Below are 25,563 nucleotides of genomic sequence, written 5' to 3'. Positions count from 1 at the left end.
GTTTTTGCTATTCTGCTGCTTGAAAAAAAATCTTCACTTATTTATGAGACAATTGCAAAATCGGCATTTTACTTTCAATGTGATGGTGTAACTTTCTGCAAATCTTCAGTCTCCGGGTTCATTGTTAGCATGTGTCACCATTTAGAGGAACTATTGCAGAAGACACTTTGCAGTGTAGTGGCACATCAGCAAACTGCTTCCATTTTTTACCAGCTAAAAGCTAACAGAATCATTGTTCACATGGCTGTAGGCCCTCAACTTCCAAGTATACTTTTTCATGTACATGAAGCTCTCCATCCACACAATCTTTTGGCCTCTCTCTTGTGTATAATTGAGATCGGATGCAGGCAGATCATCATCAACTGGAAGGTTTATATTTCTGATAGGTGAGGGTGCTGAATGAACTAAGTAAACGAATCACAGAATGGAGTGGGGAAACTAGTGGGTGTTTGACTGTATGTGGGCGTATATTTCCCAATCCAGAAGTTGTAACCTATTTTGTCTTGTTTGGTGGTGGTTATTTTAAATTAATTAGATTTACAGCATGTTGTGTATAACTTCTGCTGGTCATGGGCGAATGTCTTGTATATATTAACCATGTTTCCATTTTTTTTATTTTTTTTTTTAGTTTGGAAATGAGGAGCAACAGCTGGCATGGGCAAAGCGAGAGAGTGAGAAGGCGGAGCAGGAGAGGCTAGCTCGATTACGAAGACAAGAACAGGAAGATCTTGAATTGGCTATTGCACTTAGTAAGGCTGATATGCCAAACTCTTAAATGCAGGCCTCTGGTTTCATCTAGACCAAGTGAAATCCTTTAAAAGTTTTGGGTTGGGTTTTTGTTTTTTGGGGGTTTTTTTGGTTTTTGGGTTTTTTTGGTTTTTTTTTTTTTATAAAAATACTAAATTCTTGTTTTACATTGTGAAGTAATTCTAGTCACCTTAAAGTCACAGCATAACAAGACTGATTGGTTTTAGCAGACTGGGCTCCGTGTGGCTTTTCAAGTACATAATGCACAGAAAATGCACTGTATAAAATTGTATTATACTTTCTAGATAAAAGTTACTGCTTGTAAGAAAATTTACATATGATCCTACGGTACTGAAAGCAAAGTTTCTTTATAATGCAGCCAATATTGCACACAGTAAGCTGCAGTTTATGAATCTGGCTTTTATTACCTGAATTCCATTGCCATAGTTTGAGGCTGCAGTAGGAAGATTTATAGAAAACAAGTCATAGAGTATGTTTAAAGAAGTGCACATACTTACTTTCAGTTATCTTTCTTACATTTAATTATTCATTGTAGGCCAATGAGTATAAAAGCCATCTAGCTCAAAGTCTTGAGAGCAAATTCTTTAAGATCTTTCCATTTTACCAATGAGATATGCTATATCTTATGAGAAAAAAACGGATTATTTATATATTAGATCCATAAAACAAACTTGACTTAGATTAAGTCCCACAAAATATTCCGAATTCAAAGCCTATGAGAGTGAATATTTGTTCTTACTTGATTATTTGCACTGAGTTTTAGTTTTTGTAGTTGGCAGTATAAAAGAGGGGAGAGATCCTGATATTGTAAATTGGACAAATGATGATTCAAGTATAAACCATAGGATAAAATACACCTTTACTCATTGGGAAGGATGACTACAGGAACAGTAGTATTTTGGAATTCTTTTTTACATTAGATTGGGTAATTTTAATACTTTTAAATCTGATTTTTGAACTGTAATCTTTCACGTAACTTTAATTTACCTTCATTTGCTCCAACAGGCAGAATGGAAAACTATTATTTGTATTATCCAATTGACTATGTTACAGTCTCTACCTCAGAAGTGCTTCATTGTGTAGCTGTATTTTTAAATAGTATCATTCTTGAATCCCTTTACTTAGATATGCAACTACTGTATAGAAACTCCTTTAGTTTAAATTGGGCCAAGTTTAGTCAGATTGTATTTGCCAGATGAAATTCTTAGCTATTGGTGCAAAAGTTACAAAATACTAATACAATGGATTGGCCTCAAAAGACAGGCTATTCCACTGATAGTGCTAATTAAGCCACTATGTCTAGCCTTTATATTGACCTATAAAATTCAGTGGGCAGGACACATGCAGAATGTAGAAGTAATGCAGTGTGTGGCTTGTGTTACAGGTACATAAAATTAGTCCTACTGTTGTTCTTCTCTTTAGTTATAGGAACTGCTTTTCACAATTACGACAGAAATCTTAATGTTTTGGTTGCCCTTGCCTTGTAATATGGTTTTATTTGTAAATGTAATGGTTATCTAAGGCCAGTTTTTCAAAATGTCCTTAAGTTGTATATCTATTTGCACCCCCAGTTCTGTACATTATACAACTCGGGTAGGTAACAACATTGTGAATCTCTGAAAGTCTGAGTACACATTCTGTTTGCTAGAGAATGTGGTATTTCTTCATCTTCTGTAATGTGTTTACATATTTGTGTGTCTGCTTCATGATTTTATTTTTCCTTTTACAGTGATGCTAGTGCCTATTTATCCCATCAAAATAATCCTCCCCTTTCTAATTGCCTTACTCTGGATGTTTTCTTTATACAGAGATGAGAATCAAAATAATTATTTTTTTTCTGATGAGCAGCCTTCAGCCCTGGAGATGTAATGAAACGTTAGTTGTCTCAGGATGATATTGCATTTGTGTTGCAAATAGATTGTAAATTGAGATGCATTAATATTTTGGTCTTCGGACAGTAAATTTGACAACATTGAAGTCCATTTCAGGGAGGCGCTGTTCTGAATGTGAGTGTAACTCCTCTTAATATTAGTACACATGCTGTTGGGCTTTACATGTAACTGTCTTCAGTTTTGTATTTGATATAATGAGCTGCCCTGAATACAACAGGAGACAATTCTACCATACATGGAGAATCTGACTTAAGTCCCTTCCAACCAAAACCATTTTCCTGTAAAATATACTATAAGATACTAAGTTATCAAGTATACTTTTTAAAGATTTGTAATATTGTTCTTTCCATTCAGTCACAGCACTTAAAACTGACAAGAGCAAATTGGGCCTGCTTGTAGCAGAAGTAATACCTTTTTTTTTTTTTTTTTTACAAAGAAAGGGGGATCAATGTAGAACACACAGTAAACATCAGTCCCACTATATAGTGATTTAATTTTTTTTTTAAGTTTTAAAATATACTATGTTCCTTTTCTCAGCCCGTCTTATAGTCACACCTCTTTCACTTTGCTTAGCAAAGATAGTTGCCCCGTGTCTCTGAACGAACTGTTCTTGTAGTTTTGTTGTTGTACTCAGTGTTGTTATTTAGTCTTCCCTTGCATTTTTCTGTCCTGCTTACATGTGATTGTTCATTTGACTTGGTGTTTTTTACACATCTCACACCCTAAATAGATGGGGGAACATGTGATTAGAATGCAGGATACTCAGTGGAATTATTTGTGTATACAGAACATAGATTTTTTTTCATTTTCATTAGCTATGTCTACCTTAACAGGGTTTTTCCATTCCTCATGTAGCTGAAAAATGTAATGCTGCTTCAAAGGAACTGCAGTGAGTCTCCTTTGAAAGCACTGGGTAAATACAAAGAGAAGAACATTGCTTGGGATTTACAGCTGCATTGCAACACTGTTGTTCTTCCCCCTTCTCCCTTTACAGTTAACAGACTTTTATTATGGATGCTGTTGTCTATAGTAATTCCCTCTTTCATCTCTCCTCCAATATATTGTCAGCCACACTTGCCTCTGACTGCAGGGTCAAACCACCTGTTTCAAGTTGACAGTGCTTCTTCATTATCCATCCTTAGAAGGTGAATTCTTCTCCCCTGCCATCCAGGGAATAAAAGCATCACTTCTGGAGTACAACAGGCCGGAGGAGTGAAAGTCACAGGATTTGCATTAAAGCCTGAGTCTTTTTGTGGAAAAAGGGAATGGGGGAGTGGGGGGTGTGAAATGACACTTTCCTCTTCTGCTCAAATCTAAACCTTACCTGCAAAGCCAGTTTATAAAGGATTGCTATTTCTGGATCACTTTTCAGACAATATCACATATGAGACGTGTGAGCTAAACAGCATGACATTTTCTAAGTTACCATGTCTCTGAAATCTTTTATAGCTTTATTATTTCTGAGATAATGGGATAATGTTTTTCAAGACAGTCATTATGATGTTAAAAGAGTGACTTGATCTAATATACTAAATATAAACCTTGATCTTCCCTTCTCAGGTAGAGATTTGGTCAGCCAAATACTAGTAAGAATGATCCAGTAACAAATGATCAATCAAATTAATGGAACAGGAATATGTAAATGATCCATGTACAATCTCAGATGTGCATTAGCTGTAGGCTTATCTGAGATGGCTTTTATTCAGGAAGACAGGAGGAAGATTTTATAAGATTGAAGTCTAGGAAACTCTCTTGAGATCTCTGTGTAATACCATTTAAAATGATTTTCCCTTGTAGAAAGCAAAAATGTTACCTTCATTCCCATTGATTTAAGTTACTATACTTGTTCTCCTAAGGCAAAAAAACAAAAACAAAAAAAACCCAACAAAAAACATTGGAAGACATTGATCTTTCTTTTATTCTCCAGAATGCAGAAATTCATACCACAAAATACACTTACTTCAGTTTGGGCAAATCAGTATACAAAATATATAGTGTATGTATACATTGTAAGATGTACCATTTATGTATATGTACAGTACAATACATTACATAATTATAGTGTGTGTGTGTGTATATACTAAACATATGTCTATATATTGCAGCAGTTATATGCTCTGTATATAAAGTGTGCGTATGTGTACGTTCACACACGCAATGAATATGTAGTATATAATTATATGTATAGTCTGTATTTAAGAAGTGTATGTTTATGTCCATTTTTCTTTATGTACATGGAAATTGTGCTACTGTGGTTAGAATTTTCAAATTCTGGTGAACTTAAAAAAATGTTACAATTTCCGATAACTCTTTGTTAGTTTGAAAAAATGTGTGTGAAGTTGCCCAGATGGACAAGAAACTTGGCTGGTATCTCAGATATATATAATCAATTTAGGATAGAAATTTACGTTGTCTTTGTGGTCCTGTAGTGTCTACTTGCACTTAATGGCCATTTCTGATCTAATATAATATACTTGCTTAGTGCTGTCATCTCTCTCCTTTTTTTGGGGAGATTAAGCAAGGGGTTTTACTAGCTTTCAATTAAAACGATATTTGCTTTTATGGGCATTGAGGAAGACTTCTTTTTATAGTCTCTCATCTCCCACATGCGTTGCACAGTCATTCTTTTGTGGGCTTGAACTGTGCTTTTTCTCTATTTCCATCTAAGTTTTTGCCTTAAGAGAAGTTACTGTCCAACGTTGCTGCTTTTGAAAATAAAAATGTAGATGTTTCTTTCTACTTGGAAAACCTATTAGACTATGCAGTACACTAAATAACCGCAGAGAAGTTTGCTAGACTTCTGTACTAGCATATGTATGTTGTAATATATTCACCTGCACATTTGAAGTACAGTCAGAGCTGAGTGACTTGGCAACTGTTAAATAACAGAGCAACGCTATACAGAATATAAATACAGCACCTTAAAACAGAAAAGACTACTTATTCCAATTAAACTGGACTTCTACAAGTTCTGCACTCATCAGACACAGATACTGAATTACCTGTATATTCCTCTCTAGATAAGTGTATACATATTTCCCAAATGAGTTGCTTGATTTTTTTTTTCTTTTTTTTTTAAGTTCAAAATGTTTTTGTTGTTGTTGTCGAGACTGCCAGTCATTCTACCAACTGGAACAGACACTGGCAAGGGAAGTCTTGGCACTTCCACACTTGCTGTATGAGACTCTTTATATCAAAGTTCTTCTTATGAGGTTTCTGGTTTAATTATTTTTACGTGGGGTAAGTCCTCAGCCCCTACTGTATTTTGTTTTATTTAGCAAATTCCAAGGATAATCTATGATAGTACAACACTTAGTCAAAATGATTTTGTCATCTCTCTGGCTTTGCTAAAAGGCAGTGTACTTTCCTATGATTATTTTTGTAATCCTTTTGGATCTACTTTCTTTTTTTTTCCTTGAATAATTTTCCATTAAGAAAAAATTGACCTGTGGCCTCTAATCTTATGGAATTTCAGTCCAAATGTTCAGAACCAACACCTCACCCATCTAGGAGGTTCATTCCATTTTTTCCACTTAACTTATTCCTGCCTCTTAGAAACAACATTTCTATATAATCTCAATGTTGCAGAATAAATTATATCAAAATGATAACTATTTGTTTTGTTCTGCAGTAATAAACTCACTAGTTACAAGCAAGCTATTTCTGGGCCAATACAGTCAATAGTTACATATTTGTTGCATCCTTTTCTGCTAATTTCCTATTCACAACAAACATATTTACCTTTTTTTGAGTAAGGAAATACTGGTGAAAATTCTGGCTTGAACATGTTGGAATCTTAAGGTTTTGTTTTAGGATTGAACCAGTTAACTCTTTTCATATTCATAGATAAATCTGTTTTATCAGTTAGGATATTGGTTTTAGCGGTGTTGGTCTAAAAGCATAGGGAGACAAAACTCTTGGGGTAGAGGCAATATCTTTTATTAGATCAACTAAATAATAGCAAAAAAATTCTTTCTTTGCAAGCTTTTGGGCCTAAGCACCCTTCCTCAGGCACAGGAGAATTCAAAGATTGTAAAAGTTCTCCCAGATAGAAATGCCTACTTTACACACTCACAGAGCAACTTCTTTTAAAATGGACTGTTATACCCAGGGGCACCCTACCATCTTGTACCTCCCCTGTGGAAGATGAAGTTTCATTTTTACCTGGGAGAACTTTTACAATCTTTGAATTCTCCTGTGCCTGAGGGAGGGGTGTTTGGGCCCAAAACCTTGCAAAGAGATAATTTTTTTTGCTACTATTCAGTCAGTCTAATAAAAGGTATTGCGCCTCTACCCCAAGGGTTTTGTCGGCCTTTTATCAGTTAAGATACTGTTCTTTTTAGTTAAAAGATTTATAAATAAAAGACCAAGTTGTCAATGCCTCAGTTTAAAAATTTAAATAATGTAATGTATACAGTTCCCTCCACTGATAGAATCCTGATTATGCTGTGTTCCTTTAATGATCCACTTAATATGATTCTGATCATTCTGATGGAATTTACAGCTTAAAACCATGAAAGCAAAGTGGAAGTTGCAGCATTTACCTAAAAGTCACTAATCTGTCCAAATATGTACATGATTATAGTTATATTTATCCTTTAAATATCATAACACATTGAAAAAATATTTTAATTTTAACCCAATACGTGTTTAATATAATAAGAGAAATGTTATTGTTTAATATAATAAATGGAAAAGATTACTTTTTGGAGCTCTGGGACTAGCTTTTTTTTTTTTTGTCTCTGATTTCACAAACTTTGCTTTGGGTCAAAATTTTGAATCCTGTTTAGAATGATGTATTTCTGCTGTATATTTTTTTGGGCTGTTGGCCTGTTCATACTGTTCTTCCCTCTCAGTCTCCCATTACTGCAAAACACACTTGACTTGATCTTTCCTTTGAAGATCCCATACCACTCCCTTTACAGAAACAGTCTGTATGCCAAAATGTTAAATATGTAGGGAATTAACATAGGGAGGGGTTAAAGAGAATAACTCTTTGGCCAAATGGAAATACTGAACTGCAAGAAGATTCTACTTAATTCATTTTGATTTGACTCATTTCTGCCATAGACGTGATTAGGTATAGTGGTATATTAACAACAGATAATTGCAAGGGGCTGCATCTGCTGTTTTTTAAATTATTCTCCAGACACACTTTCAGTTTGGGTTTTTGGGAGAGAAGGGGAAGGATTTTGTCTTACTTAATTTAAGATAAAACTTTCAGGGGAAAGTGGACAAGTACCATCCTGAGTTTAACTGGGCACGTCTACACTTGCACTTTAGTGCGCGTTAAAGCATTACAAAAAACCATGCTCTTTAGCTAATGTGCATTAAAGTAGGCTAATGGGCCTTTTTCTAGTACCTCACCACGGAGGTACTACATTTAATGCATGTTATCCTAAAGCGCATTAATGAGTGTGTAGATGTGCCCAGCCGAATATCTAGCTCCTAATCGCAACATATAACCATGCTGAATTAGGGAAGATCATGCAACTCTGAAATTCCCATGCCTAGCTGGTGTCCAATATTGTTGATGGTGCCAGACCCCACCATGGCCTAGTTTATACTATGGACGTTTGGCAGCAGAAGTAAACTCCGGTTCTGCTGACAAAACTGTCCACACACCTGAAGAGCTGCTGTGGCAGCAGAACCCCGCTTTCTGGCAGCAAAGGACCCCATCCCTGAGCAAGGTGTACATACAAGTACGCCAGGACTGCTGCTGGCTGGCCCACGCCCGCCCAGCAGCTGGCACCTTTGCAGGGTGTGCTTGCACCTCCTCTGGCAGCCTGTCCTGCAGTTGGGTGGGTGGCAGGGACAGGGGAGCGGGTGCTCACAGGCAAAGCCTAAGCCTTATTCCTCCCTCCAGATGCAGAAATAATAGCGCAGTTGCAATGCACAGGTGTCAAAAAATCCTCTCATGGGGAGTACATGAGAAAAGTCACCTAGCATCCTGCCCAGTAGACACTGTTTTGATCTTAATCACTTAAAAACAAAATGTTTGCAACTTCTTCCTTTGTGCTAGGCATCGTCTTTGTGGCACCTAACATGGGACATAAACTGATTGATGTTTGAATCAGAAGAAAACACGTATTTGATGAAGTTATAACATTGTTTATGGAGGCTTCAGCCTTTCCTATGTGTGTTTCTGCACCTCCCTTTGCTATCAGCAACACTGCTTTTGGTCTCCTAGGTTTCCACAAATGTTACTTTCGAGTACGGACCAACCGAAGGAGGTTTATTAAGGCCTCTTAAAAGGAGCCGTTGTAGGAAGAGCTGCTGTACCGAGCTCATTGTGCTCAGAGTGCCAGTGTTTCTAAGAATGTCTTATCTGCTTTCTTCAAGCAAGATAAAAAGCCCACAAAAACACGCTGCTGCCCTGCGAGAGCAGTTCTGCGCTTGTAGCCTGGTTCCCCTGGGCTAGAAACGTGAGGCGCACACGCGGCCGCGCGGCGCCTGCGGGGCGAAGCACGAGCTTGGCCGGCGCTGCAACGGCCTGGGCGAGGCTCGTCTGCTCGCGTGCCGGGGCTGCCCCTCCGGCCCGGCCCGGCCCGGCCCGGCCCGGCCCGGACAGCGGGGCGGCCCCGGTGCGCGTGCGCTCAGACGTGCTCCCGCAAAGACCCGCGTGAGAGAAGAGCCGGCCCGGCCGCCAGACGCGGCCCCGCTGCCCGGGCTCCTCGGCGCTCGCGGGCCACGACCGCGCGTCGCGCGGGGCTGGCGGCAGCGCCTCGTGGCGGCGGCTCCGGGCCCACGCGCCACCCGCCCCGCCCCGCGGGAAGCGGCGCCGCCTCCTGCCGGGCGCGAGGGCGCCGCGGCCGGGGCCCTCAGGAGCGGGCCCGGCTCCGCGGGCGAAGCGGCGGATGAGCGAGGCGAGGCGAGGCGAGGCGGGAGCAGGCCGCGGTAAGGCCCAGGCCCGGCGCCGGAGGCAGGCCCCGGGACCGCGGCGCGCCTCAGCCCCGGCAGTCACCACAGAGCAGGGAAGGGCGGGCGCTGCGCCGCCGGGGGTTGGTGTCCGCGGGGCCGGGGCCGGGGCCGGGGCCGGGCGAGCACCTCGTGACGGAGGCCAAGACCGAAGTGCGAGGCCAGAGGCCGGTCGGGCAGGCCCAGGGGGGCTCGGGCCCGGGGTGCTGCCCCCGGGGGTCTCCCCTGCCGCCCACGAGGGGGCCCGGCCAGCCTGACCCGGCTCTCGTTGCCGTCGGCGGCGGCTCATTGCGGAGTCGCCTTGATCCGACTCGAAGTCGGCGGAGGCCCGTCGCCAGGGGGTGTGGGGCCGCCCCACAGAGCGGCGAGGTGCGCGGCCGGCCGCGCGCGGGGCTCGGTCCCGTGTGGCCGGCCGGCCGTGCGTGCACAGCGCGCCCTTCGCTGTGGTGGCGTCTAAGAGCGGTGTGAAAGTTTGTTTACAAGTCTCTTCACATTTCCTTTTAGCCCGTTTGACTAGTTTTTGTAGCATGTCGAAAACAAATGCAGGATGAATGCAGGTGCTAGAGCCGGGGAGGAGATGTGGGGAGGAAGAGCTACCCCCATGACTGGATGCTGCTACTAATCACCCCCCCACCCCAATAGGACTGAAGTTTCAGTTAGAAACTGTCCATGTCTTTGCAATCAAAGAGAAGTGTCAGCTTTGATGTGACTCACGGGTGCATGACTGTGTCTTAGCATCTTCTTGAGAGTACAGTAATTGTGAGATGTGCAAGAAATAACTGCCTTACGCTTGGTGCAAGTCATCTGCTAGTCTTAAAAGGATCTAGGAAGAATATCCTCAGTGCTGCCCTCTACTTCAGGACCGTTTAGAAACTGGACCTGCCATCTCCTATACAGACCGCACAGAAACCCTGGACGACTGATGTTGATAATAGTTCAAATCGTGTTGGTGATAAGGCTGTTAGTGATTACTTGATTCCAGCTTTTCAGAAACCTGTGTGTACATGAGGGTGTCTGGGCGTGGCATTTCCTTAAAATAAAGTCTCTAAATGTTGTGAACTCCTTTTTTTTCAATCAGTGAACATTTTTATTTTGTTACAATCTTGTAAAGTTTCACACCGTAACTTACAGATGGCAGGTATCTTCCCCTCCATCCCCTTTGTGTCTGTAGAAAGGACGGAGTTGAGCTAAAGATCAGCATCTTCATCTCGCCCTTCCCACGTATGCCACAGAACAGAGTTCTCTAGAGGTTCTGCGCGGGGGCTGTGTGTAACACGGATCCAAAATTCACAGGACCTCCGCAGAGCGGTGGCTCTAACTGCCATTTCTCTCTGTCGCCTCCAGCAGCAGTCATAGCCAAGCTGCACAGAACGTGGCCAGAAGGGCTAGAGATTCTGGGTCTCAGTCCAGCGCCTTTTTGAACCGTGCAAAACCCTGTATAGAGGCGTAGTTCTGTGCAGTAAGGCATGGCTTCCAAGGTACAAATGAAGCCTGTACAGGCGTCGCATACCCATATATCTTACTGGGGGGCTCTGTACAATGGTACTTTATAAAGACGTATCAAAATGGCAGTTTATCTTGAGGGTAGTTAGGGTGAAGCTTACTCCTGAGCACAAGTCTTGCACAGGACTTGCAAGTGCAGCGGCAGTAAGACCTGCGTTGGTCCTTTATCTCGGGTGGGTTTTTAAGTAGGTGTAATGCAGGAACTGGTTGCAGTATTGCAACACAGGACTTTAAAAGAACATTTTTTAATTTTCAGGAGAAAGAAGGGAAATCTAGTTGAGTAGGGGAAGATGGTTAAGAACTGAATGCTAAAATCATGTTCTGGAGGCTATCAACACCAGTGGACGTTCTGAGATATGAAATGATAGTCTGTGGGGAAAGAGGAGGAAATACCTAGAACTATTGCAACAACGGGTGTAATAATTTTAGAACATCTTTAAGTCGTCTTCACTTTCTGGAATTATTGTGCAATTGTTTCTGGCAAATGAACTCCTTTTTGTTTTTAATGAAGAAATACTAAATCCCCTTTATATTTCACTTTGAAAGAGCTGTAAAAGTGAAATGTGGAACTCATTCTTCCGTGTCACTGATTAGTAGCCCAAAATACATCTGCTCCACATGAGCAACTGCAGCCTTTTGATTTCACAGAATAGCTGTATTTGCCATTACTTTAAATATTTCCTTGTTGATTTAATTCATGTGTGTCATTACTTGTAAAGTCAGAAAAAACCCCTTCTATTTATTATACATAAATCTTTGAGTGCAAAAATGGTTAAGAGAAGAGTACTCTCCTAAACTTGTATGCTAATAAGTATTGTACTTTTACTCCAGTGGTGCCAGTACCCAATTACAAATAGATGTTGTCAAAAGTAAAGCTGCCCAGTATCACTTCAGAATAACTGCATACATTAAAAAAAACAAAAAAAAAGACCCAGATTCTGTTCACTTACAGCTGTTTAATGTGCAACATTTTTGTTTCGGTGGACTTTCTCTAGGTAGGCACTGCCATACTTCTTGCAAATATTAATTTCGTCTGAAATCAGTGCCAGTAGCTAAACACTACCAAGGGAGTGATCTGGCTCCAGAACTGTGGTGGTGTTTAGTAACTGTTGCAATCTTTAATTGCTAAGTGAATCTTAGTTCTAGGAATGAGCTATGAAGAATTTTATCCTAATTCTGCAGGAGAATTTTGCAAAAAGGAAGGGGGAAACAGTGGTTAACATTTCACTACTGGTATTGGGATTTTGCACTGAGCTCTTAAGAGCAAGCAAGGGTAATTTATGTACAAAGGATGCCTTAAAATAAGCCACCGTAATTACAGAAATGCAGCGTTTAAATTTATAGTAAAAACCCACACGCTGTTGGCAAAACTGAAACTGCATCTGGAAAACATTAAGGATGCTATTAAAATAGTCCAGCATAAACTAGAAATCAGACTGAAATTACAGCGTTGCTTACTTTGTGCCTAAACAACTACTTTTAGGAAGTGTATTTTAAATGTGAAATACTTTACTTTTTTTTTTTATGCAAAACAGATTCAGATGTAGCTTTTTATTAAGTTGTGCATCTAATTTTGTCTTTTTTATATAACAAAATCTTATGAGATTTTTGTCAAAGTTCTTTTATTCCTTTTAGTAATTTAAAATATTTCCAAGTGGCTGCAAATCTAGCTGTTGAGAAGGATTAAAATGGGTTATCAAGTGAGGATGCAACCACATGTATTAAACATTTAATTTTATTAAAAAGTTGAAATGTTTTTGAACATTTTAAAATGACTACTTTTATAAAAACCGAAATAGGCAAAATACCCATTTGTCTTCTATGTACATAATACATTACAATATTTCTCCTTGTATAAAATTATTTACATTATATAAAAAAAATAGTAAAAATAGGTTATTTTCTTACAAGACATCAAGCCCTGTACTTCTAGTGTAGATCATGGCAGACAAGAATATTATTGCACCTGTGAAAGAAATAATCTGACAAGAGGAGTGTTTTTCTTAGCCATGCTCTCAGCTGAGATCTAACAAACAGATACAGTAACATTCATTTAATTCCATCTAGGGTCAACTTCAGGCAGTTTCCATACAAACATTGTCCTAAAGCTTATGGATTGAGCAATTACAATCAAAGATACAGTATTTACAGCTTTATCTATACCATCTGTATGGAGTTTTGTCGAGTTCACCCTTCACAGAAGCCCTATAAATAAACCACGTTTCCCCTGCACGGGACAGACAGTCACACTGATAAAGTTCCTTTAAATCTCTTTAGGAGATGCCAGGCTAAACCTCCTTGAGTCAAGTTAAACTTTAGCATCCATTGCTAGAGCTTTGTTGCCTCCCTAAGTAGTACCAGCTACTGCTCCTTTTAATGATCCTGCACCTGAGCAGTTAAATAATGTCCATCCTCTGTTACGCAGTTCAGAGGCCCTATGGCTACATATGCCTTTTCATGTGCAGAGCCAGATGGTCTGACCTGGAGAAAGCCCTGTCGCAGAGGTGGCACTGGAAGGGACGGTGGCCTGTGTGCTTGCGGTAGTGACGGGTCAGCTCATCAGAGCGAGCAAACTTCCATCCGCAGCCGTCCCAGTTACAGTGATAGGGCTTCTCACCTGTTGGGAGAAATCACAGTGACTCAGCATTGTCCTCCCACATGCAGGCAGCTCTCCCACTCATCTTATCGTTTTATATTTAGATTTGGATCTTAATTTAAACCTTCCTTTTACCAAAGCCATCACAACAGAACCCAAGCGGGTCCTGGGCTAATTAAGCTGCACTAGCCGTTCTCCCTTCCCTGGCTTAAGGAAGCTTTCTGCCTGGAGTAGCATTTGTGAGGTGGTGGGAGGGGGGAGTGAGAGCGTGACTGGGAGGCAGTTACTGCAGTAATAGCTATAGTTGGAAAGCTTTGGCAAAGATACAGACACCTCCCAGACATTACAGCCGTAGTATCTCAGGCTAAGACTTGATACCCATGCAGCTTACAGGCACTAGAAAGTTAATCTTTCACTTGGCTCGGGGCCCTTCTTGCCCATGCAGTGGTTTGGTTTGTTTTGAGGCAGTAGTTTACTAGCCCGTGTAGCTGACAACTCCCCCGGCTCTCAAGTAACCGAGTATCGGGCTGCATTTACCTGTGTGTGTTCGGAGATGGGCCTTCAGGTGAGAACTCTTGGTGTAGGTTTTCCCACAGCCAGCGTAGGTGCACGTGTGCGTGGCTGTCCGCTTCCTGGGCCAGGACCGGCGTCCTCTTTTTGGCTTGGAGTCCAACAGCTCCAGGGGAGAGGAAGGAGGGGTGAGCATGCCTCTTGGGGCTGAGGGTTGCAAAGGCACTGTGTCCTCAAACAAACCAAACTGGGAGGTGCTCTGGTACTGGAGGTGGCTGTGGTGAGGATGGAAGCCTGTGGTGGGGTGATAGGTTTGCTGGAATGGCATTGAGGAATGGCAGATCCTTTGAGCTTGGCAGTCAGTTACCATGAGGTCGGTGGGGCTCAGGGGGGGTGTTTCTGCCCCTGGGATCTGAGGCGAGCTGGCCATCCTTGCCTGCTCGTAGGCCATCATGCAGGTTGCGTTGCCTTCTTGCTTGATCTTTGGGCAGGTCTGGGGTACAAGGCCCAAGATGGGCCCATAACTGTCCATGTCAGGTTCTGGCTTAATGTTCTCCACGAACTGGGGGCTCCCAAAGCTGGGTGCCATGAAAAACCGCCCATGGATGTTGTGAGGGGGGCAGTAGTTTGAGTCCATGTCTGACCTGATCATCTCTGGCACGAGGCTGGGGTTGTAAGGAGGCGGGCTGCCTTCCTCCAGGGAACTGTAGCATCCAGAAGGTGGGTTTGTCTGGTAGAAGTTACTGGGCTCCGCCTGTGCCAAGGGGTAGTCCCCAGGGGAAGAGTTCTGGCTGAAGTTGTCGTTGCCCATGGAGAGAATAAGTTCCAAAACGTTGTTGAGATCTTCGTCCTCTTTGGGAGGGGACAGGCTGCCTGGCCCTTGCCGCATGTCCAGCACGGCGCAGCTGCTGGCAGGGGTCTTGCCCTCCAGGTCACACTTCCATCGCTGAGGGAGGGAGGGAGGAAGAGCGTTAGTGCTCCGCGACGGGATCCCAGGTTGCTCCATCTCCGTCCAGCCGCCCCGCCCCGCCCCGCCCCGGCCCGGCCCCGGGTGTGTTTGAAGGAGAACTCACGGTACCGAGGTGCGGTGCGGCGCAGCCCCGCCCCGCCCCGCCCCGCCCGGGACCCCCCGCGGAGCCCGGCGCCGGCCCGGCAGACACTCACTGCGTGAAAGGCTTTATCCCGGCAGGGGCTGGCGAAGGTGGCGAAGGAGGGCAGGACGGTGTCGCTCAGCGCCATGGTCCCGGCTCGGCGGCGGGAGCAAGGCTGCGAGCGGCGCCGCGCCGGCCTCCCCCCTTATAACCCGGCCGCGGCCGCCGCCGAGCCAATTGCAGGAGCGGAGGAAACGCGTCCCGGACGGGGCGGCGCGGCGAGCCGGGCGCAGCCTAAATTTAGCCCCAGTATAAAAGGAGGCAGCGGCGGCGGCGGCTGCTCCCGCGTGCGGGGCCCGCCCCCTCCCCGGGCGGGCTCGGGCTCGCTCCGCGGCAGCCGGGCCCCGCGGCCGGAGCCTGGCCCCGCCGCCTTGGTGCGGCTCCCCGAGGACGATCCACGGCCTGGGATGCCCTGGCCCTCGCTTGTTCCTCGGCCGGCAGCAGCGTCCCCAAGACGTGCTGGGCCCGGGGTGCAAGCAGGCTCGGTCCTGGTCCTGAAGACCCGTGTCTTGCGAGGGGAGGTGCGGGGTAGTACCCCCCCCAGGCCGCGGGGGTCCCCTTCTACCGGGCACCGGACAGTGGCAGCCCAGGCCCGAGCTGGGCGGGCAGCGCTCCTCACGGAGCTGCCGTGCCTGGGCTGTGCGTTTCCACCTCGCTCCTCATCTTGGCCCAGAGAGCTGCACTGAGCTCCTCAGCCCTGGGCTCTGGGCAACCCCTTCTGCGTTGCCCCTGGTCCAAGAGCAGGGGCCTGTACGGGCAGCTCTCCAAGGGAAAGCGGTGACTTGCCACCGGGCTGCAGCTGTGTCCGCTGGCTCCCCAGGTCATGCATTGGCAGAAGCCAAGGAGGATGTTTGGGAACAGCTCCCACTTGTAGGTGTTCACAACTTGGTGGGAAGGGGCAAGGTGAATTAGTGTGAACAAACACTCTTCTCTGGTCCCTGATGAAGTGTCAGAGTCTGTATTTTGGGGACATTTCCCCAGAACTGTTGGTCCCTGGAAGCAGTCCTCTCAGGGAGATGCGTTACTGTTGTTAGTTACTGACTTTTAATAAGTACACGTTACTAAAAATAAACACAGTTTAATAATGCACGCACACATTTTATTCTGAAAGTCTGCAGGATAGACAGGAGGAGTATCCAGCTGTCTGGGAATGGAGTAGAATCGATGCACTGAATGCGTGGTAACAAAGTACACCAACACATATGACTCACAGCAGTGCAATGTCACACTTGTGTAATCCGTTAATGTAAACTCTTTTCCTCATAAAATGTACGTAAATGTACAGAATATACATACATATATGTGGTTCCATGAGTCAGCCAACAAAGTGTCCTCTGATGAATTCTGAATGAATGTGAGTGTTCCCATGATAACACACCCTGAGCGACTTTGGCAATTTATATTCTTGTGATTTCATCAACTGCTACAACAAAATATTTTGTTACTAGGGTATTCAACCGACAGTGAAAACTGAACTGTAGAGTTTTAGCCAGATGCTTTTTTCCAGTAGGTGCTGGAAGTGCATGTAAGTTTGCAATACTGTGTCACTTCGCTGTATCATGTGCTCTTCCCTTTATTAAAGGGAAAAAAGCAGGTTTGATAGGTGAAAGTCAGCTCTCTAACTTTAGTTTCTTTTTTGTAGAAAAGAAGTGGATCTGATAAGTTAAAACATTGGCAGTTTATTAATCCGATGAGGAGGATTTTCTCTCGAGTCACTACATGAGTTCTGTATGACCCTGGTAACACTTTGCCCAGATGTTCTTCTTGCTCCATCGTTGTTATGTGGAAACAGTGGCACGGTTTCTTCTTTATAAATCGTTTTTCAAATAAACCTTTAAATGAAGGGTTTAGTTCTGGGCTCACTTTACACCAGTGTAAATCAGGAGTAATGCTGCTGTAGTCAGCCAAGCTACGCTGGTATGTGAAAGTAGTTTGTGTGAGGTTAGAATAGAAAGGAGCTGGAGCGCGTTCTTTAATCTTCTCTAAATAGAGTGCCATTGGGTGATGCGTGGGTGTCCTTCTCAGAGACAGGTCACAAGATACAGAACTTCAAAGGCTGCAGGTTATGTTGATTTTCTAGGACTGGTGCTGACCTGTTTCTTGACATCAAAGATAAATATTTGATATTTTTTTTAAGTAGACTGTCATTAAGACGAAATTTGAATGCATGAATCAGAGCTACAAATGTATAACGAGAATTCAACAGTATTGTATGTTGTAGCTGGGTTCATGGGTGACGGTTTCCAAGCCAGCAGCTCAACAAAGCATTCTGAGTTGTCAGAACTCAACCAAGAAAGCTCCTTTCTCAGAGAAGAGTGGATGTAGTGATCCTGTAGAATGATCCTGTTGCGAGTTAAATAAGCACAGAGTCATTACCTTTAGGTACCGTTTATTGTTTAGTGTGAAATGACAGCACTGGCAACATAGCTTGTCTGTTCATGTGTTTTATAAATAGGACAGATGTATTATTGTAGGTTTCTTCAACTGTATATCAAATGACTGTGATAACATTGACTTATACACCTACTTTAAGAAAACAGTATGAAACTGTGCATATTGAATAAGTACTTGTGGAAGATGCTAGACTGGCTGTGCTGAGACTCATGCTCTCTGTCCCAGGTACTTCTCAGCTTTCTTCCCAATGTGCCATAGACAGGAGTCTCTGATCTTTGGTCTAGATTTATTTGCAGTGTTTTCAGTTTATGTAAATGGAGTAACATCAGATACTGCTTTTACCCTTCCTGTCAATTGACTCTGTGAAAAGGCCAACACTTTTTTTATTTTATGCACTTACTGGCCATTATACATGTATCAATAGGTTGAGAGGTTGCTGCAGCCCTACAGGTGAAAACTGTTCAGGTACTATCTTAATGAGACTGGTACCAGTAGGTTATTAGGTGGCTGGTTAGTGAATTTTGCAATGAATAAAAAATCCCATGCAGGTACTTTTGCTTTAACTTATACATTTAATAGATATCAAGTACAGTAGTCCAGGCTTCTGTATAATGCTGTGTTGGTCATCCTTATATTATTTCCTGCTTCAGGTCCAAAACCCATGGTTGAACTCGACTGAGCGTATCTTTTGGAATATCGTCTTGATTTAAAGATTTCCAGGGGTGGAGAATTCCCCACAACTCATGTTAAATTGTTCTATTGTTTAGTTGCCTTTACTTTTAATGTTTGGCACCTTATTTTAGCCTGAATTTGTCTGCAGAGCTGTCCAACTGACAGCCTGTGGGCTGTATCCAGCCTGGGAGGGGAGAGGTTGAATTAGTGTGGCCACCGCTCTCATCATTGTTCCTGCTGCTGCAGTAGCTGGCCAGCCGGGGTTGCTGAGGCAGGGCACAGGGGGCTTGCTTGCATGGCAGACACCTGTGTGGCATGTGGCCCCCAAGGCATATGGCTTGCATGGTGCAGAGCCTGGGGCGCATACAGCCCCCAGCCACTCTGCTGTTGGCTAGAGGACAAGTGCATCACAGAGATACTGTTAACTATACATAAGGTAAGGAGTTATCCAGAAATATGTATGCAAACCGTGAGCTGACATTCATATAGCTTTGAGTCTGAGAAACAAACATTGAATCTTTTAGGATGAAAGTGTGCATGGAGGGAATTTAGCTTGCTACATAGCCATCATTGGGAATGTGGCTAAAACTGAGGATATTTTTCACCAACGTGAAGAAGGGTTCTAACTTACATTTTTAGCTAGTAGAAGTACGTTTATTGACCATTTATATATTAAGGTGGGGAAGAGCATGTTTGGGGTGTTGAGTACACATTAAGTTCCCATTTATAAAATACCTTCTTTGTACTGCACCTGTATTATTTATTAGTCATATGTCCTGTGTATCTGGAGTTGAGTAATGGGAAATGTTGGAGCAAGAATTGCATCAAGTGTGACACTGTTAAATGGCATAGCCTGCCACTAGGAATGACTTTTTCTATTTGAATACATGGAAGTATGAATCAGAGCCTGGTGAATTAGCCAGTGAGAGGAAGATGGGTATCTTTACATGATAGATTATACTCTGCATATAGAGTAGCTGATCTCATTTGTCTTCCTGTACCCTGAAGTTTTGTTTAGATGCTAATCGCTGAAGCATCCAAAACTGTATAGGTTCCTTTATTAATGTGATCATTTGTCTTATTACAATTTAGATTTTGAAACTGCAGTGGCACATTTAGGGTCAGCCGTTGTTTTTCAGACCACTGGTTTCCATTTTTGTGCATCTCATTGTATAGCACTTAGATTTTTCAGTTGCTGGTTAAGTTTGGGCAGAAAAATATCCCTTAAAAATATTGTTAAATCAAGAACAGGAATCATTAATTCCTTTATTTATACATCTCTGAAAATATACTTACCATTCATGGGTACAGCATCCACTTCTCTTGATCTCTAGAAGAGCCAGTTTCAGTACAATCCTAATATTGTATGGACCCAAAGTATGGATTTATGTTCCTCTAGTACAGCTTTTCTCAACCTGTGTGTTGTGACCCAGAAGTGCTGTATCTTGTGCTGTATCTTGTGCAACCCTTTCATATATTCTTGCTGACCCAGAAGCGGGTCACAAGAATATATGAAAGGGTTGCAAACAAACTTTAAAAATGGATCAGCAAACTTTACAAATGGACTCTCCTTTAAAGGAAGAAAAATGTGGGAAAGCGTGGCTTTTCCCTTGCAGGCTGGCAGAGTTCCAGCCTGCATGGGTCTGCTTGGGGCTCCCGGTGTCCCACACACTGTGGGGGCTAGGGCCTGGGAGCGGAGGGCAGAGGGTCAGGAGTGAGGGGCACTGGGCCGGGACTGGCCATCGATATTTACAAATGAGTCTTGATACAAAAATGGTTGAGAACCACTGCTCTAGTAGATACAGCATATATAGGAACTATAGTAGATAAATACCGGTTCTCCTAGACCAAGGGTTCCCAAACTGTGATATGCTTACCCCTGGAGATATGCAAGACATCTCTGAGGGTATGTGGAATAAATTGTATAATGGCAGATTTAACTTTCATTATAATAATAACAACTGGCATTTTAGGGGTTAAAATATAAAAACATGTGCTGGTGGGGGTATGCAGGCAGCTGGTAAATCTGGAAGGGAGTATGCAGTAAGAAAAATTTGGGGAACCTGGACCTAAGTTCTGTTGAAATCCTGATATGGTACTGCCATCTTAAGGAACTGATTTTAGATGTGCAGTCTGATACAGTGCAACTTTTAAAATTCGTTTTGTAACTTTTTCATTTAGCACAAAGATGGTTGTTGGAAAATCCTTTCAATAATAAAAATACAAATTTGCAAGGAATCATTTTGCCACTTATGCTGTCATATAGGCAACAAAGGAGTCGTTCACTGTGGAAGTGGCATCAAGCTCATGTATGGGACATGGTACTTTTATTTGCCAAGTGCCCAACATGAAGTATCTTACACTGTAAGCTAAATGAAAAAAGGAATTCAGAAGAGACAAAGAAGTTGTGATTATGCCTAAAATAAATGTAGTGAGAAAAAGGAAGACAGGGTACTGTCTGATATTAGACCATGCTTTATATAACACAACACTGATTTTGGTTACAGAACAGTTGACTAGCCACACTTAGTATTTTCCCCTGTTAGGTACCTAAAAGCAAATAAGGAGTCAAAAGACGATGCAAGAGATGCAGTGTGAGGTGCAGTAGCCTGGCGGTACAGGGCATATATTCTCTTTCTGCACCCACTGGGGATTTGAACAATCCAGATTGTTTTTCTCTTTGTGATCATAGAAAAAGATTAAGGGCACTTTCCCATCTGTTCTGAAAGATATATATATGTTCTAGGCATAGTTTCATTCTACCCTGACAAAGAAGTTTCTTGAAACGAAACTTAGGATATTGCTTTCTGAAAACATAAAATGTCCGATACTCTAAATTCTTGGGCTTTAGTTCTGCATAAAATGGTTTTCTGTTTCCTTTCTTAAAAAAAACACCTGCTCTCTGTAGATAGCAAAGTGTCTCCCTCACATGAAATCAGCACGAAGCAGCCAGCCAAGAGGCAGCAGTGTGTGTGAGTGAGAGGGGATCCTCTGCAGCCTTTATATACCAGAGTTATTTTTAACCACAGCCTCCATGCTTATTACAGTGTTTCCTCTCTCAGACGCTCAGGAAGCCCACTTGGCTCTGCTTCCTGCTGACATGCGGCCCTGGCTCACAAACTCTCTGAGAACAACAGGCCTGAGACTGCTCGGCTCCATTAAAAAAACTGGCAGCTTTTCAAGCCCTGACAGAAAACCTTTCAAAGTTCTGGATTCCCTCCAGTTAACATATGAGGCTCCTTGATCAGTGACAAACTTGACTGAAACAGTGCAAAACGCTCTTCAGTAAATAGCCTTTTTTTCTGAGTTTAAGTTCTTAATAGTTGAAAACACCGTTTATATTTTTGGGGTTTTCTGTGGAAAAGTGTTTTATATTTTCCAAATATGGGTTTCAGGGATTTCTCCTCTTCCTTCCAAGCTTCCCGTGCCATTCTTCTCAGAATTCACCAGCAGCGTTTCCTCTTGCACAACAGTAAAACTGCTGGTCAGTATGAACTCTCAAAGGGAAGGGTATGGGTTTAGTTCTGTGTTTGTATAGCACAGTGCCTAACATTTTGTCCCTGGGCACCACCATATTATAACTAATAATAATAATGGGCTTAAGGATTTTGCTCCAACTGACAACATGCGAGATGAGTTGGCTGCCTTTTGTGGCTTCCTCTGCCCGTTCATTATACCCGCACAACACACAGCAGTCATTCTTCTTTCTCACTGTTGACATATTTACTCACGTTACAAAAAAGAAGAAGGCCGTACAGCCTTCTCATCTTTCCTCTCTCTGGGAGAGAGATTGATGAAAAGAGAGTGAGTCTGAATTACAGCTGCATTGTAACTTCTCTAAACTTGCTGTCCTGCCCACTCTCTGGGTCTTTTGTCACCAGTAGTTAATTTTTTCTTGTGCCAGATTTGTGGAACTGTCTTCTATTTTCTTCCTTCTACCTCTCATCCTTTCCAGCCCTGTCTTTGAGCATTAGACAATGACATGTAAAGGAGGAAGTAGCTGGGACTGGTGTGCAAGAGCAGCAGCATTCCTGCCATGTGGACTGAAGTAATTAGCACTCCTTTACCCTTTCCTTTGAGCTTGGTAGCTGTATTTGAAGTAATCACTTTGCCTACTCTTGAGATAATCCCTATCATGACATACTCAACACAATAGTTATTTTTGCGTATATCAATAACGAAAATCAGCTAGTGTATGTTAGAGCTGACAGCAGACTTTAAAAACTCTGCTACGGGTATGTAGACATTGAAGGCAAGACTCCTTTAGAACATTTAAACTCAAGTGAGGCAACCTTCCTTCAAGCACAACTGAAACATATAGCTTGTAGCTTCTAAAATAACTTGCATCATTACCATCTCCAAAAACAACCCTTGGACTATGTGGCCTTGCGGTTATGGCTATGGGGTTGTGGTGATATAGTAAGAGATTCAGATCCAGTTATAGGGAGATAAAAAGCTTCAAAGAAAGTGAAACTGTTTTTGTCTTGATTATATAGAAATAATAAGGCTTCATTGTACTTAAACCTGCAAAACAAAATTTGTAGCTAAAAATTAAAATGTGCAGTGATAAAGGGAAGAATCCTGTCATGCCAGGCAGTACACACTAGTTAAAAAAAACATCAAGTCAGTGCAAGGCACAGCACATTCTATTAATATGTCAACTATCTTGGGACTTATTATGTGATTGTACGTTATGTAACTCTTAAAAAAAAATAAAAAAAATAAAACTTTGGCCTACACAGACAGCCTAGTCCTCCTTGCAAGCCTGACAAACTCCAGAGGGTGCTGAACATCAGCTCTGCTTCAACACTTAAATGTGCCTCACTGCAATTTGACTGGAGAAAAAGAAACTCCATCTCAGCCACCACTGTCAAGACCCAGGATGAGACTATGAGGCACCTGAAGGAGAGTGAGAGCTACCTTTACCTGGGTATGTCCACTGGCTACTGAGTGAGACATGCTGGAGGAGCATCCTGGGGATCATGGGAGCATGGTACCCAAGCAACAAGAGCCTCCTGAGAGCATCCAAGCTGACAAGGCATGTCCTGGTACCTGACACCCTCAAGCAGTCCCATATGGGGCATGTATGTCAAACTGTGACAATGATGTGGTTGTCTCATTGGCTTGGGTGTTATATGTTGCAAGGGTTTCTTTGGATGGGTTTTGTTCTGGCAAAGGGTTAATGGTGGGATTGCAGAGGGACTGGGGCACTGCACTCTGGATAGGGTGTTGGGGGCCCTGGCCCTACAACTCAGCTCTTTCTAGAAGCTGGGGACCAGGCAGGAGATACAAGCCGGGGAGCTGGAGTGTGCATATACCTGTGCGTGTGCGTGCCTCCCTGAGTGCCTACCAGCCGCAGCCTGCTGGAGTCCAGGAAAGCCTGCTGGTGTGAAGCCCCAGAGAGTTGAGATGGAAGGAGTCTGCCGTGTGGGGACCGCAACAGAGAAGCCTGCAGCAGTGGGATGGAGGCAACCTGATGGCAGCAGAGAAGCTGAAACCTGGGAGGACAAAGAGGAGCTTGCTGCAGAGTGATGATTCCTGCCTGCCACTGGAACCAGCTGTAGACAGGGGTGAGAGAGAGGGAAAAGTGTTAGAGAAGAGTGTCTTTTAACTCTTTCTGTTCTGTCCTGTCTTTTCCAGTTCCATTGTAGTGTTTTCCCTAATTATTAAAGTTGGGGGTTTTATTCCTAAATTTAGCCGTCCTGTAATTGAGTATTTCACCTCTCATGGCCTGGCCAACTTGGGGTCCTGTCACACAAGCATATCCGCTGGATATCACCAATATGAAGAAAACCAGCTGAGACCACTTGCCAGCAGTGACAGTGCAGAGATGGACTGAAGTAGACCCCTCTTTATACTATAGCGTCTTTCAAAAGACTGCTAACTACCCCAGCAGTCATACAGTGCATGCTCAAGTCTTTATCTAAGAACAACTTACAATCTTACAACTCTACACTGATGCTGTCACCATGTCTGGGGTCCTGTCCCTCTTTTTTCACCACGTCTTGTGGAAATTTCCCAATTATTTTATGCCGAATTAATGTGGGCTGCATGACTAACTGCATGATTTAGAATATGTTAATATACAGCAACTTATGTAGGTACACTGTGCAGGTCCTGTATTGTCTTCCAACCCTACCATGTCACAATTCTACTTTTAATGTTTTCTTCTCTTACATAACCCTTAAAATTAAGAAAAGAAACAATATGCATGATTGGCAGTTGACATAGTGTGAGTAAATTTACTGTTAAATTTCTTGAATCTGACCTGGTGTGTATTGGATACTAGATCCAGAAAAAAAGTTAGGCACCTAGCTTGCCTAACAGAATCCCAGCCTCCAGTTATCTGTCTGAGTTCCCTGTAGAATGCGTGGGGAGAATTGCGCGCCCAAGATGGCCAGAACACCGGGAAGGAAGCTGTAGCCAGTAGAAAGTGTCAAAGAGGAATGTGTGAGGTAAAGTTAAGGGCTTCTTGGGTTGTATTGTAGGAACAGGAATATTGACCATGTTTTCCTTAATCTGTGATCCATATCTGAGAATCGTCTGTGAAAAATTGGTATCAATGAGCTGCACATTCATTGTCTGTCAGTAACACAGACCAAATGTTCTCCATTCGTATTGTAGAAAGGTTAGAATATAAAAGTAAAATCACATTCTCCCCTTTTTCTGTGTCAGTGTCTGTTTCTCATGGCTAGAGGAATGTAATCTAATACACGATGGGTGCATCTACATTAGACTTTTACTGCGGTTGCCTAATTAACTGTGCAGTAAACATCTCAGTATCTACATGCGCGCTGCTATTAGGGTGCACAAAACTAATAAACTCCACAGCAGGGCAATACTTGTAAATACTACTCTGGAGTTTTTTTGTGCACAGCAGTGCACGTGTAGATGCCGACCCAGCTGGCTGGGGCATGAGGGTGCTCTGGTGTGGGGGCTGCCTGCTGGCTAGCCTTGCACTGAAGCACCCTTATGTCCCAGCCAGCCCCTCCACAGCACAGTGAGCCCAGTCGGAGCAGCCCTGGGGTGGCAGGCTGACCTGCCTGCCAGCTGGGACTGCTGTGACCTGGCTCAGTGTGCTGCAGTCCTGGCGCCCATGCAGACATGTGCCTGGAAGCAATAAGCTGTGGAGTTTATAGCTGCAAGTTAATAGGCACAT

General features: G+C 43.1%; 2 protein-coding genes across 4 annotated transcripts in view; one reads left to right on the top strand and one right to left on the bottom strand.

The window, feature by feature from the left end:
* EPS15L1 (epidermal growth factor receptor pathway substrate 15 like 1) overlaps positions 1-7,371 on the top strand; it is a 57,094-nt gene extending 49,723 nt beyond the window's left edge. For 2 of the 3 annotated variants that reach the window (XM_059719813.1, XM_059719812.1), the window contains one exon: positions 629-7,371. In XM_059719813.1, coding sequence (XP_059575796.1) covers positions 629-775 — 147 coding nt within the window. In that variant the 3' untranslated portion in view covers positions 776-7,371. The remainder of the gene's footprint in view (positions 1-628) is intronic. The other variant, XM_059719817.1, reaches the window with a different exon arrangement.
* A 5,427-nt stretch (positions 7,372-12,798) lies between these two features.
* On the bottom strand, positions 12,799-15,471 carry KLF2 (KLF transcription factor 2). Its single transcript, XM_006259500.4, has 3 exons — positions 15,352-15,471; positions 14,215-15,133; positions 12,799-13,698 (listed from the first exon to the last, which is right to left on the bottom strand). Exons 1-3 carry the CDS (start codon positions 15,424-15,426, stop codon positions 13,523-13,525), a joined length of 1,170 nt encoding a protein of 389 aa, XP_006259562.2. The 5' UTR covers positions 15,427-15,471; the 3' UTR covers positions 12,799-13,522.
* Between the last annotated feature and the right edge of the window lie 10,092 nt (positions 15,472-25,563).

This window comes from Alligator mississippiensis, chromosome 16, assembly GCF_030867095.1.
Source record: "Alligator mississippiensis isolate rAllMis1 chromosome 16, rAllMis1, whole genome shotgun sequence".
NCBI classification, from domain to species: Eukaryota; Metazoa; Chordata; order Crocodylia; family Alligatoridae; genus Alligator; species Alligator mississippiensis.
This window is presented reverse-complemented; position numbering and strand designations above follow the sequence as displayed.

Coding starts and splice junctions, on each gene's coding strand:
- KLF2 (XM_006259500.4), bottom strand. CDS start 15,426: ATGGCGCTGAGCGACACCGTCCTGCCCTCCTTCGCCACCTTCGCCAGC. Junction 15,134..15,351: donor GGGATAAAGCCTTTCACGCA/GTGAGTGTCTGC, acceptor TCCCTCCCTCAG/CGATGGAAGTGTGACCTGGA. Junction 13,699..14,214: donor CCATCTCCGAACACACACAG/GTAAATGCAGCC, acceptor TTCTCCCAACAG/GTGAGAAGCCCTATCACTGT.